The sequence below is a fragment of the Thamnophis sirtalis genome, unplaced genomic scaffold, assembly GCF_051295495.1.
Source record: "Thamnophis sirtalis isolate CommonGarterSnake01/CBP01778 unplaced genomic scaffold, rThaSir2_p1.2 scaffold_4, whole genome shotgun sequence".
Taxonomy (NCBI): domain Eukaryota; kingdom Metazoa; phylum Chordata; class Lepidosauria; order Squamata; family Natricidae; genus Thamnophis; species Thamnophis sirtalis.
Genome location: NW_028261384.1, coordinates 69,887,200 through 69,900,771, shown reverse-complemented (window position 1 = coordinate 69,900,771; position 13,572 = coordinate 69,887,200). Strand labels below are relative to the sequence as shown.

The window sequence follows — 13,572 nt, the reverse complement described above, 5'->3', positions numbered from 1 at the left end:
GTACCAGTGTAGGAAAACCTAAGGAACTTCCTGTGTTGGGGAAAAATCAGTATATGAAGATAGGCCTCTGTCAAAGCAATGGAAGTCAAAAAAATCACCTTCCCTGACAGCCTCCAGAATGGAGTGAAGGGATGTCATCTTAAACCATTTATACACTAGGTAGCGGTTCAATCTTTTAAGGTCCAGAATCGCTCTCCATCCCCCAGAAGACTTTGGAACCACAAAGAGGTTTGAATAGAACACCCTTCTCCAGTCTTCCTGTGGAACCAACTCAATCACCTGGATATCCACCAGATGGTCAATTGCTTGATGCATAAGCTGCCTCTTGTTCTCACACTTGGAGGACATGAACGTTCAAAAAGAATTTGGGGGGATGGAAAGAAATTCCATCCGCAGACCAAATTTGACCGTATTGAGTACCCAGATATCCGATGTAATACTCTCCCACCAATTGGCAAACAACACCAATTGGCCACCACTTATTTATTCCTGTGGAAGGAGCATCTGCCCCCCTGAAAGGGCCGCTTACCCTGGGGCTGAAACAAGGACCTATCCCTGTATAAAGACCTACCCTGCCCCCTGTCCTGACGTGGCTGAAATCCCCTAGGCTGATAATCAGAATCAGAATCAGTACCCCTTTAGGGTGCTCTATGTGTGTAATGTGCAAACCTATGTTCCTGCTACTTAGTTGTGGCAGGCAAAACCTTACATTTGTTCTTATCTTCAATAAGAATTGGGTCCAGAACTTCACCAAACAGATTCTTTTCCATATACATGCCTGCTGCCAGCTTTCACTTCGCTTTGGCATCCATCTGTCAATTCCGGAGCCACACCATCCATCTAGCTGAAACAGAGGAGGAAAGAACTCCGGAGGCAAACTTAGCAGCGTTCAAGGTTGCATCAGCTGAAAACTGGGTTGCAGCGATGACCTTACTGATGTCCTGAAGCAACCTCACATCGTGCACAGGCACACACTCCTGCATCTGTTCAAGCCACATCAACAAGGCACGGTTAAAGAAGGTCACAAAGAAAGGGGCCTTAATTGCCAATGTCACTGCCAGAAATGTCTTACACAGCACCAGTTCAGTCCTCTTCTGCCTTCAAGTTGTCCGCCACATCACTCACTACCATGGGTGCTGGAGATGCCAAGGCAGCCACAGGAGCATCCACCACTGGGACCTGCAGTGCTTGAGAGAAATCAAGCTCCATATTATAGAAATACCTGTCATTCCCACCTGAGGTGAGAAAAGTACCTGGCTTGGCCCACTGTTTCTGAATGACATCCAGAAATAGCTTCGGTGCAGGAATCTCCTCCTTTCGTGCTGCAGACTCCACAAAGAAACCCCATTTCCTCGGGGCCTTCTTGGATGTCGAAGCATTGACGCCATCTCCTCCTCCTTCTGCTTGTCAGCCTCTTTCTCAATGGCTGCAGTACTCCTGGCCTTGAATAGCAAGGAACGAAACAAACTGGGAGGAAACAACTCACAAATGTGGGGACATCAGGCGCCAAACCTTCGTCATCAGAAAGCTCCATTGCCTTTTGTTCCTCATCTTCCTGGACCGAAACCTCACACCTCAACGAAGGAGATACCTCTCTCTGTCCTGTCTGAGTGAGCAACTGGCTCCTGGACGCTCCTGCACCTGGCTTCCATCAGCTCCACATCGCCTGGTCAGAGGAATGACCCTGAAGGGCTCTGCCATATATGATGGCTCGATGAATAAGAGATTGAATGTTATCAGGCAAATCATCAAATTCACCCACTGCATGGCTAGGACCAGACCTGGGTGCCAACCTTTGTCTATGGCCTGGTCTTGGAGCAGGCTCTAAGCATACAAATGGATGACACTCACCTTCCTTGTCCTCCACCTCCGAAAGAGGGGGTGAAATAGAATTGGCCCTTGGATACTCAGAGAGCCTTGGGAGGGAAGGGGAGAGGAAGAGCAGTGCCACCCTGAAGGAAGGAGGGGACCTCATTGGAGGTCCTTCAGAGATAGAAGACAAGGAAACCTTCTCTCCACCCCCCTGCCTGGACTTCTCCCCCTCCCCTTTATTTCCCTGCCTGGAGGTAGATTGTTTCACCAAGATAGGAGGATCAGTTTGAGAAGCTTTCCTCTTCCTGGGGCTCTTTGTAATAGCAGCAGAAGCCACCCCAGAAGTGCCCACACCAGGGGAATCAGCCATCACAATACTCTGCACTCACTGAGGCAGAAATATCCTAAGAATAAAGGCCCTGCAGCTGCAACTGAGAATCTGCGACTGTACCCACAGAAGCTAGCAGCTACAATAAGCCTCATGGGCAAGGAAGAGGAAAACTAAATGGCTGCCACCAGAGGGCCACTCAAAATGGCTGCTGCCTTATGGCCACAAACAAAATGGCCAGCATCACAAGGACCTCCCCAAAATGGCCACCATCCAAGGAGCCCTTCCAAATGGGCACCCCAGGGCATCATACTCATGTGGAAGGCAGCTCCAAGCAAATGAATGGTCCCGGCAAGCAAACGGCCCCAAGAACACCTGGCCCAGCCACGCAGTGCCGCCGCACTCCAAGCCCGCATTGATAGTGCCTCCAGCTGTCCAAACTCCAAACTGCCAGATGGGTGTGCGACGCTCTGCTGACGTGTCCCCGTGTACCTTCTGCAGCCTCTGAGAGCCAGCAGCAAGTGCAGGGGTTTGTCTCACTCCTCACATGACCAAGCAGCATGACAGCGAAGTCCATGAAGTTGCAACAAGAGCCCTGATAGCCAGCACAGCCAGCGGCACACCTCCAATGCCAGGGAAGCCTCCAAACAGGCACCCAGTCCAATTGCATCACAATCACAAACAAAAGCAGGTGGAAACACCTTGTGAGCCAAGTTTGCTGCCCAGCCAAAGCAGGCAACCAACAAAAACAAAAGATACTCAAAGAAAGGAACAAAACTAACAACTAAAAGAAAACAAAAATAAAACCAACTCACGAGCAAGTAAAAACACATCTCTTCTTGGACAAGACTGAGTTGGAACTGGAAGTAAGCAGGGGGGAGCTGGAACGTGGCTTTAACTCTGACTCAATGTTGGGCAAATAAGGATTGAACAACCCACTTCTAGACCCTCCTGCGCCATCAGCTGGAGAATGAGCATGCCAAGCAGACTGTTGGTGAGGTCAGGTCCTGTGAGAAGGACCTTGCTCAGAGAGAGGCCTCAGAATTGCATGCTGGCATTGAAGACTACTCGAATCTGGCCTGGCTTTTGTGGGTAGTATACTCCAAAGGATAGTAGGTACCGGCATTCCTCATCATTTCTCAGAGGTGGGGCAAGTTCTGTGTGTCCGTCCTGGACCATCTTGTCCATGAACTCCACTAAATGAGCTTTCATTGCAGGCTTCTTGTTCATGAGTCGTCTCAGACTGGAAAGGCGAGAGAGAGCTTGCTCATGGTTGTTTGGAAGCCGTTGCCTGGATATGTGGATGGGTGTGGAGTCATTTAATTCTTGGTAGCATCCTGTTGAAATTCCTTGTCCATGAGCTTCAGAAATTCTTTATCATCTATTGACAAGGCCAAGCCATTGTCTTCTTTTCTGGTCTGGAATACTGTTGCTGCTAAATCAGTTGTTTGTTGAAGTCACGAAGTGTTTTTGACATGGTCTCAAGTGGGATGTTATCCCATTACTGAGAGTCGAGGTTTGAAGATATTTGCCTGGGTTGGGACCTGCAGCCAATTGACAAACCATTCCAAAGATGGCCCTTCCAAGTTCTGTTTTGAGGGCGAATGGCGACCCCCTTGGGCCTTTGGCCACTTTTTAGGGGTTGAAAGTGTCAGAGGTGTCTGTTCTAGGCAAGTGCAGGATTTTGGCTTTGGGATCTGGAGCAGGAAAGTGATTAGCCATGTGCTTCAGGTGAGGTGAGGTGCTTGCTGACTCTGGTGTCATAATCTGACTGTGATCATCTGATGGGTCGTCCCATTCTAACAATGGTGGCAGTGGGAACTGTGCATTCCCATCCAACAATTTTATGTAGAGTCTATCAACTTTCCTCCCCGCCGTGTACTGGGACCCAGTTCATGTTGATGTCATGAAGTGTGTTTCTTCACTTTGGATGTTGTTGAGGCTGTTGAGTGCTGAACTGGCTGATATGCTATAGCTTTGCACATCTACTATTTCAGGCATCTTCCCAGCTTCTTCTAGGTTCCCTTTGGGGTAGACTTTCACCAAGCAGATTGGTTGGTATGAGCGAGCAGATGATGAGTCACCACATATTGATGTGCAATTGACACTTGCAGCCGCTTCTGGGTGCACTTTGGTATCACGCTGAGGATCCTTGGTCGGATGAGGATTAGGAGTTGTCCATTGTGACGAGTCTGGATGCAGGGCACCTGTCTGACTATGTTCTTTGGGCCATACTGTATGTCTGTGCTCGAGCTGCTTTGAAGGTCTGACAAGAGTTTCTTCACCTCCACATTAAGGTTCTGAATCAGGGCTACTTGTGAGCCTGCCTGCTGAAGATTGTTCAGTTGTTGATGGACTATCCTGATCACCCTGTGTTTCTTGGTTTATCGGAATAAGTTTTCTAATTCCAAGGAAGGAGTCTTGTGATCTAGATCATATGTCAGCCATCTGACTAGTTTGTCATTCTGGTGGTTGAGATTCTTCTCCTTGTTCCTGTTGTGGTGAGTTCAGGTCACCCACATAGACCTTAACATGCCTGTATGGGTTATCCTTTTCCAGCTTCCTACGACTGAAGTTGAAGGAGGCTTGGTCAGCCTCTGCCTGTAGAGCTTTGGCCCGTGCTGTTCTTTCTACACCCTCCTGTTTGAGCTGAAGAAACTCGAGGCTGGCCTGAGCTTTTGCCATCTCTTCCTTTTGCAATTGCACCCTTTTTGCCACATCGAGAGTTGCCATGATTGCTGCAGCTTTGACTCATTCTTCTGCAGCTCGGGCCACTAGATACTCGGCTCTAGATGCCTGTGACATTTAGCTGGATGGGAAGATTGCTGTGAGACGTTGGTGTCCGCTCAAGATCAAGTTGGCTTTGAGTAGAGGGATGAGGCTGTTTTGGAGATGTGGGAGAACATTGCATGTGACTGCTGAGATGTTGCATATGAACAATGAGACACTCTGGATTCAGCCTTCTTGTCCACTGCAATCTCCCACTTCAGACAGGTTTGGATAAAGTCTTTGCTACTTTGAAACTCCTTTTTATGTTCCTTGTTTAACGTCTGAAGGTTCAGCATCTCCTTCTGGAGTTCTTCATTTAGTTGTGACTGGATGTAGTAGTCTCCATAAAATATCCATTGGGCAAAGATTTCATCAATGTTGTCGTCCAATGAGCGGAGGTGTTTGGTGGGGTAAATCGTCTTTGAGTTTGCCGCAGAGCTGCTGCAATTTCTTCCAGCGAGTCTCATGCTTTTGATAAAGCTTGTCCCATTCCTCCAAGAGGTTCAAGCATTTAATTTGTGTAAGCTTTCCATGCTGCCTCAAGTCATAGGTTGTCTGGGGTACCTCTGCCTTTTCTGAGAGTTGGACATCCAATTCTGAGCTTTGGACAACCAATTCTGAGCTTTGGACAACTAATACTGAGTCTGTGTTTGATTCAGGCATGGGGTTCAGCATGTCTGACCCTTCTGCCATGGCTGGAGAAGATTCTATAACTAGGATTGGCTCAGGAAATTTCTTCTATGTGTTATGAATTATTGAGTTCAATTCACTTTTTTGCCACTAGGTGTGTTACAAGATTTTGGAGATGCAGGCGCAGTTCATGTATCGGCCACTAGGGTGTGTTGCAAGGCTTTGGAGATGCCGGGGCAGTTCATGTGTCAGCAAGTGTTGGGTTGAAATACTGGATTGCAATTTGTAGAGGAGCCACTAAAGGGCACTGTTTGTGACTAATGTTTGGAGTGATTGGTAATGGTGTTTTCTTTGCTGAAGTTTGTAAAGCTAACTCTCCAGTTTTGGAATTCTTAAGGGTCTTTACCCGGACTCAGAACCTGTCTTGGATCTTGCTAGCTTGGTACCTCCTAAAGGGGTTGTGCCTTTCCCCAATAATTCATAAACAATAGTAACAAAACAGCAAGGTCATAACTTGCAGGCCCTTCAGCTGGACTGCATCTGCCTTGTGGCCATTCGACTGCCAGATGGTTCTGCCCACACAAAGTAAACTGATGCTGGGATGGTTGGGGCCTCTTTATTGCCCCTCATTGCCAGGAGAACTTATCAATAAAGTTCAAAGGACTTGGGAAGTGGGGCCTGGGCTAGTTGACCTCTTAGTTATTCAAATTCCATTTCCATGGAGACCTTTCCATGAGGCTTTTACAATCACTTAAGGAGTAAGGCTTGGAATTTGCTTTGATTTACTGAAACAGGTTTTTCTTTCTTTGTTAGGCTGCTGCTTGCCTCCAAGCCATATGCATTTGGCCTTAACAACAGCAGATCGGACTGGATAGGTTGGGAGGGAGGGGGGTGCTTTATCATGTGGTTTCTGGGGGCCCTCCCCTGGAGCTCAATTAGATGGAAATAAAGTTGATCTTGCTTTCAAACAGGGAGAGAGAGGAAACATGCTTTTCTAACTCTGCAGGATCTGCTTTCACAGTATATCAGAGGAGAAATAAGATTCTAGCCTGTAAGCATTCTTCCACAAACAAAAACAGGCTTTTCAGGGAAGATTGAGCCAGCTAGGTTGTAGAGTATGCTTTTCTCATGTAACTTTTAGCCCCCTTTTAGCACACTTTCTTAAACACAACAAAGTCCTTCATCTCAGGAGAGTTAATCAGTCTTTCTCACTGAAACAGCTCTAAGAGTGGGTGGGGGGAATCCCGGCAACTGTTCTCAGTTAGAATGCAGAGTTTGGGATTCAACTTCAATGTCCCTTTTACTTGAGGGGAGCTCAGAATAATATCTTTTTACCATTCTACCTCGAGTGTTGTAGGCTTGCTGGGGCATGCAGTTAACGCCACGATTAGGAAGTTTATTTATCAGGCATTCTTAATAGCAAAACTTACAGTTCAATATTAAGATACTTCTGACTTTCCATAATCTGTCCCATCACGTGGTGTAAAAAGATGATGATTGCACTCCCATGCTGAGCAGAGATATAAACATTACTTCTCTGTTTCACAAAGGCATTTAAAATGACCAGCTATAAACTTTGCACGCAAGCAGAATGCCCCAGTGGCTAATCAGATACAGAGATGTGATCACATGTCATGGAACTACATTTCCCATAAGGCAGTCTCTGTCTACATTTCCCATGAGGTAGTTTCTTAAAGGAGACAGTTCTTAATTCCTACACTAGCTATATACTGCTGGGGCAGAACACATATCACAACCCCTACCATTGCCCCTGGAAAATGAAATTAAAGGCTAAGATCAAGGCAGCTCAGAAATTACTCAACTGGGGGAACTGTAGAAGGGTATGTTGATTAAGGGTAAAACTCAGCTACTGAAGGAATATATAGAGCCTGACTCCATCTGAAGTCCCATAAACTATTAAACAAAGACTCACAGAATATAAGACTCACCGGTATATCATACTGCAACTGAACCTGGGTGCTTCCTCCACCCAAGCCATTATTTTCTCTCCCAAAGAACCCCCATAAACAAAAGAGTGAGTGCTGGGATGGATTATCCCCATCTGCCCCTCTCGCTCGACACCCCAAATCTTTGTTGTGCCACACCTTTTACTCCCCTCCCCAGCACTCCTGGGGAAGTGTCAAGAATTCCCTGGCACCGGTTCATCAGCGGTTGGGCAGGGCACCACAAATTGCTCACCCACCTCACCCCAGTTTATCAGCCTATGGGCAACTGTGCCCTCCTCATTTCCTGGCCACTTTGGTCTCCTTCCTGCCTCCTTCTGCGCCAGATGTCCATCAAGAATTCACAGTGGGAAAAGCAAAGCTATGGCGGGGAAGGGGGTGTATAAGGCAAATGCACACTCTTCCTTCTCTCTCTCTTTTTCCACTCTTTCACTCTCATGCACTTAGGATTTTAGGAAAGATTTCCCCCATGATCCACCCACTCCTTGGCCACTTCAGGGTCATCTGGCCACTTTCCCCAGATTACTTCCATTTACTTTTTGGAGCAATTTGCTCTATTCCCAAACTCCTGATAGCTGACCAACACTTTTCATCTGGACAGAGAAATTATAGGATCTCAAAGCTTTGTGTGCTTGCAAAGGGAACATGTTGTAGCTTGTCAGCCACTGACCCTCTGGCAGCTGAATCAGATGAGGAGATATAGTGGAAGTCGGGGCCAGCATCAAGGCAATCTGAGAGCTCCGAGAGGGAATGGAGCTGTCAGAGATAGAGACAGAGACAGAGCCTGGGCTGTACATCAGCCCCCAGATGGAGAGTCAACAGCTCCCAGGTCTGGAGGTGACTGATGAGGAAGAGGAGAAACAGTTGGGCTCCTGCCTTAAGCGCGGATGCGCAGAAGGCAAAGCAGAGGAGAGCAGTGGGAAGCTTTGGGCCAGTCTTTGAGATAGAAGACACACTGCTGCTAGCTAAGCCCCACCCTAGCTCTGGGGATAAAAGGCAGGGGGTGGAGATGAATAAGTGTGGCAGACAACTATTTGTCTTCCTGTGTATCAGCCACTGATAGTCCGAACTTCTGAATCCTGTCAGGAACTGTATCAGAATCCTTTCTTGGAATCTGTGGCACTGAGAGTTGGGCTGCCTTTGGAGCATGTATGTGTCTCTCCACTGCTGGAAAAAGGAGCATGTGTGAGTGTGTCTCCACTGCTGAGAAAAGAGCAAGCACACCTTCTAGGACTTCTGTTATGAGTGTGGTATGAGAGAGAGGGAGAGAAAGACTCCTGGTGTGTTGGAGTCATTTCAGGGGGAAAGGCAGCGAGCTTCGCTTTCCACAGGCATTTAGAGATTTTGTTAGCTTGCTGTAAGAAAGAAACACTCTTTGCTAGAGTTGCTGGCACTTCCAATAAAGGGCAGTTTAGTTAAAAACAGCATGCTTGTCATGTTTGGGAGCTGGGTCAGACAGGACGGTTTGAAATTGAGAGATTATGTCCATTTCAAAGCATTTCCTTTGCAAGCAGACAAAACTTTGTATCCCTCTGGGTGAAAAGTCTGCAGTGGAGCCAGGCAGAGGCAGAAGTGATCCCAACAAGCTGCCCACTCTGTCCCACCATCTCTCAGCTTTCCTGTGGCCATGCCAAACAGGCACCCTCACAAGGCATTAGGATCACATGTCTACTCCATTCCCCATGCCTCTGCCTCCACCTGCTGTCAGTGCCACTGTGCAAGCCTCTTGTGAGCCTCCTGAGAGTCAGGCAGCTGTGCAGCATGTCTGGATCACCTGTCTTCTCCCCCTCCATTCTCAGAATTAATGGTATTTGTACTGAGCCAAGGAGGCCGAGACATGCCAAGAGCTTGGCCCATTGCAGCCGTGGGCAATAAGACAATTGGACAGAGAGGGCAGGGCCAGCAGTAGCTATGTTCCCACTCCCATCGGCCCCTGTGCTTGCTGTTTCCTGCAATTAAAAAAAATAAGACCTTCTCCCAAAATAAGCCTGAGTGCTTATTTTCAAGCCAAAAAGAAAACAAGACCAGGTCTTATTTTGAGGGAAACAAGGTAGTACCACAAAAATGGGCTCTAAGCATCTAATCTGTAGAAGCTGGGTTCTACCATACTAGAAAGACCCAAGGTACAAATTATGCAAAGAGGCCTCAAAATCAGCCCAACTATAGTAGCAGGATGTAAGAAGGAGTGGCATATATTAAGCACCACAACCAAGTAGCTGGTATTAGTTGGTCATGGAGAATATCAGGGCTAAGATCCTCTGTGTCTTCCAGATACAGATGGATAGGTAGGTACTAGTCAGTCAATCAAACATCGTGATAGTTAAGATGACCAGATTTTCAGATTGGTAAAGAGGGACACCTTTGACCGGGGGGGGGGAGGGGGGCTTGATTAAAAATTTTATACGGAGCAACAAAAATTTTCATACAATGCAAAAATAGTATTGTAATGTTGTTTTTAAATATAAATATAAATTGTAACTGTTGCCAAACATCAAAATTTTGATCACGTGACCATGAGGATGCTGCAACAGTTGCTAAGTGTGAAAATGGTCGCTAAGTATGAAAAATGGTCATCAGTCGCTTTTTTCAATGCCATTGTAACTTTGGTCACTATACCACCTTTCTTGCCACAGTTCTTAAGTGAATAACTGCAGCTGATAAGTTAGTAACATAAGTGAATCTGGTTTCCCCATTTGACTTTGTCAAAAGGTCACAAAAGGTGATTACATGACCCCACGACACTGAAACCATCATAAATACAAATCTGTTGCCAAACATCAAAATTTTGATCGCGTTACCATGAGGATACTGCAATGGTCACTAAGTGTGAAAATAATTGCTAAGTGTGAAAAATGGTCATCAGTCACTTTTTTCAATCCCATTGTAACTTTGGTCACTATACCACCTTTCTTGCCACAGTTCTTAAGTGAATAACTGCAGCTGGTATTTTGTATTTTGGATATAATCTTTTTTTTAAATCATCTAAGATAATTTAAAAAAAGAATCCACACAGAATAAAACTATTTTAAAAAATCCTATGCACAATAAATAAAATATTATTTTAAAATACATTAAAAAATAAAAGAAAAAAACCCAGCTCACTTATCAGCAGGCAGGCACTCCAACTCAATCCAGAATGATGTAGATGTTAATACAAAGAACTGAGCAAATTAAAATGGTGAAATTAGTCCCAGGGAAATATTTTTCAAAGAAAAATATTCAAAGAAAAATATTTCACCATTTTTCCCACACAAGCCGACCTCCAATCTCCATGCCCCTCCCCTCCGGGAAATCCAGAAAGGAACACTCGCTACCACTCTAGCCAAAGTATTTCCTGGAACTCTATGGTACTGGGTCATCTTTTCTTATAAAAGTAAGTAAAATAGGCCGGGGGGGGGTCTGTTTTCTTGCTTTAACGTTTTATCTTCAATGAAAGTACTGAGACATAGAGAGAGGTTAGATAGAGTGTCTTTTGTCTTGCCCTGGTTAGGATTTCTTAAGCAAATCCACTGGGCTTTCAACATGAAGCCAGAAAATCGGGGCTTTTTAAAAACGCCCCGGGACACGGGACAAATTGTTACAAATCGTGACTGTCCCACCAAAATCGGGACATCTAGTCACCTTAGTGATAGTACACAAAGACCAGAAGACAGTCATAATGATATATGTAGCAGAGCCAAGGGACAGCTGCATCAGGAAGAAGGAGCATATGAAATTGGAAAGGTATCAGGATTTGAAGGAGGATCTGGAGAGAATATTGAAAGTAAAGGGTAAAATGGTCCCAGTTACGATAGGAGCATTTGGGGCTGTGACTCCTAAACTGGAAACCCAGGAACAACATGGGAACTCTGTCCAGAAGAGACAGAATCTTTAAATTTGCAGGCAAGAGTTACCTCTGGTCTTTGCACTTCTCCGGCTACAATTTTTCTTTCTAGTTCAATTAGTTCTATTACTTTTCTATTTAGAAGAGGTCCATTTGCTCCTCTTACAATATCTATCATCTTGCCATCCTGAAAAACAAATAATAAATAAATAATATCATGTATTCTGTTTCAGATTTAAGGCTGAATTAACTAATTTAAGCCTGTATGTATTCATATCTGTCTGTCGGTCTGTTTCTATCACTATCTTCTATCACTTGCATTCAGCTATTTCCACATGTAGCTTACATTCTTTCATTCATAATTCTATAGAATCAGGGAGATAACCTTGAGGGAAACATACAAGAACTGTTATATAAGCAAAGATAGCTGAAACATTCGTTAAATCCCAGGAAGAAAGGTAATATTAGGGATTCAAAGCTCCTCCTTAATTCATTGGAATGTAACAAGTATGGAAAATAAACATAGCCTTGAAAGATTCTATTATTATAGCCTCAATAAGGTGGAATTCAATTATTTCAGTGTACAGATAGTTCTGGACTTAGTGGCACAATTGGAAGTGTATTTTTTGTTGCTTAAGAAATGTAGTTGTTAAGCAAATGTCATTGGACGAGATCCGATTTTATGATAATTTTTTCAGAGCTGTTCATGAATCACATGGTTGTTAAGCCAATTTAGTTTCCTTGACTGATATTTTTGGTCACATAACTGCAAAAAAATTGTAACAGTCATAAATGTGTTGCTAAGTGCCCAAATTGCAATCATGAGATGTGGGGGTGTTGTGATGGTCATAATTTTGAGGACATATCATAAGTCAATTTTCCTGAGACTGATATAACTTTAATCTGTTGTTAAGCAAGTGGTGGTAAGACAAGGACTACCAATAGTCTATTTCCTAATTTGATCTAACCTGAATAGCTGACATAATTATGTCAAGGATGTAATACTCTGGAAAACCATTGGATGTCATTGAAGAGATATAGAAATTCTGATCCATTGTTTTTATCTAGTAGTTGTCCAGAATTCTGAAGATGTGATATGATATTCTTGCACATAAGACATAGTCAGTTTAGCTCTCATTTAACTTAATTCTGCAATTAAACTTCAGAAAAACCCATTAAAGTCAATGCAAGGTTTCTTCAGTAACTAATTGTAATAGACATGTATATATGAGGACAGATAGTTGTTTGAGATAGATCCACCTGCTGCATGAAGAGTTAATTTTTTTCAGAGAAAGGAGCTGATGTCACGACGATATGGACATGCGATGTCAGAGCTCTGAGATTGCAGCTGATACTTTTACCATTGTGTGGTCCATCTGGACCTAAACTGTCCCGAAGAGACAGTGACAGGGAAGAGTACGTCTTGCTGATCTCAGGGACATTGCAAAGTCCCTGATTGATCCAAGAGAATCTCTTCTAGCCGGCGATAGAAGCGCAGCCCTAAGCTGCTGAAGTCGGGACAGCTCCGCAACTGGAGGAAAGTGAAAAGAGAAAGTGTGTCCATCTGGTGAGGAAATTTTATTTTTTACAAAAGAGACTGCCCAAAAAAGATTAAAACCAAATCAAACTTGTAAAGAAAAGAAAATAAGCGGTGAATTTAAGCTATTTTGGACAGTGTGTTATCCTTTTTTTAAATTGTCTTCTATGGATGGAAGTTTTACAAACACTTCCTACTTTTTAAAGTGAAAGTATTGGCTTTTCTTCTACTTTTTTCTTTTTTTACCTATGGATTAAATCCTTTTTTTTTTATTTTCACAATATTGGCTTGGATGGGTTTTCTTTTCTTTTTATTTTGTTCTGTTTAAGAACTTGTTTCTTTGAAGCTTGGAATATAAAGAGGATATAAAAGGAATATAAAGAGAGCAGTAACATCAGAGGAAAAAGAAGTTACACTGCCACTTGGAGGTTGGAGGCTGAGTTCTGGAAATATTTTTCTCTCTCTTTTCTTTAATTATTTTGACCTTGCACTTCAAAGGTTTTAACAATCCATAAGATGGGTTGTTTATGCAGGTGCCCTTTGGATGTCTCTTTGGCAGCGAGAGAGAGAAGTGAAAAACAAAGCTTTGTTTTCCAACTAGAGTGGCAGTGTTTATAAATTGGACAATGACACAATACCAAGAAGAAACCATAACATTACAACAGATTTGAAATTCAAAAATTATTAGAAACATCAGAGAAAATTGAGA

The 13,572-nt window shown here is 44.2% G+C and overlaps 1 protein-coding gene across 1 annotated transcript in view; it reads right to left on the bottom strand.

Annotated features, from left to right (window-relative positions):
* Positions 1 to 13,572, bottom strand: part of NME8 (NME/NM23 family member 8) — a 126,579-nt gene that overhangs the window by 103,219 nt on the left and 9,788 nt on the right. Inside the window, exon 4 of the mRNA XM_087713093.1 lies at positions 11,397 to 11,513. Coding sequence (XP_087569219.1) covers positions 11,397 to 11,513 — 117 coding nt within the window. The remainder of the gene's footprint in view (positions 1 to 11,396; positions 11,514 to 13,572) is intronic.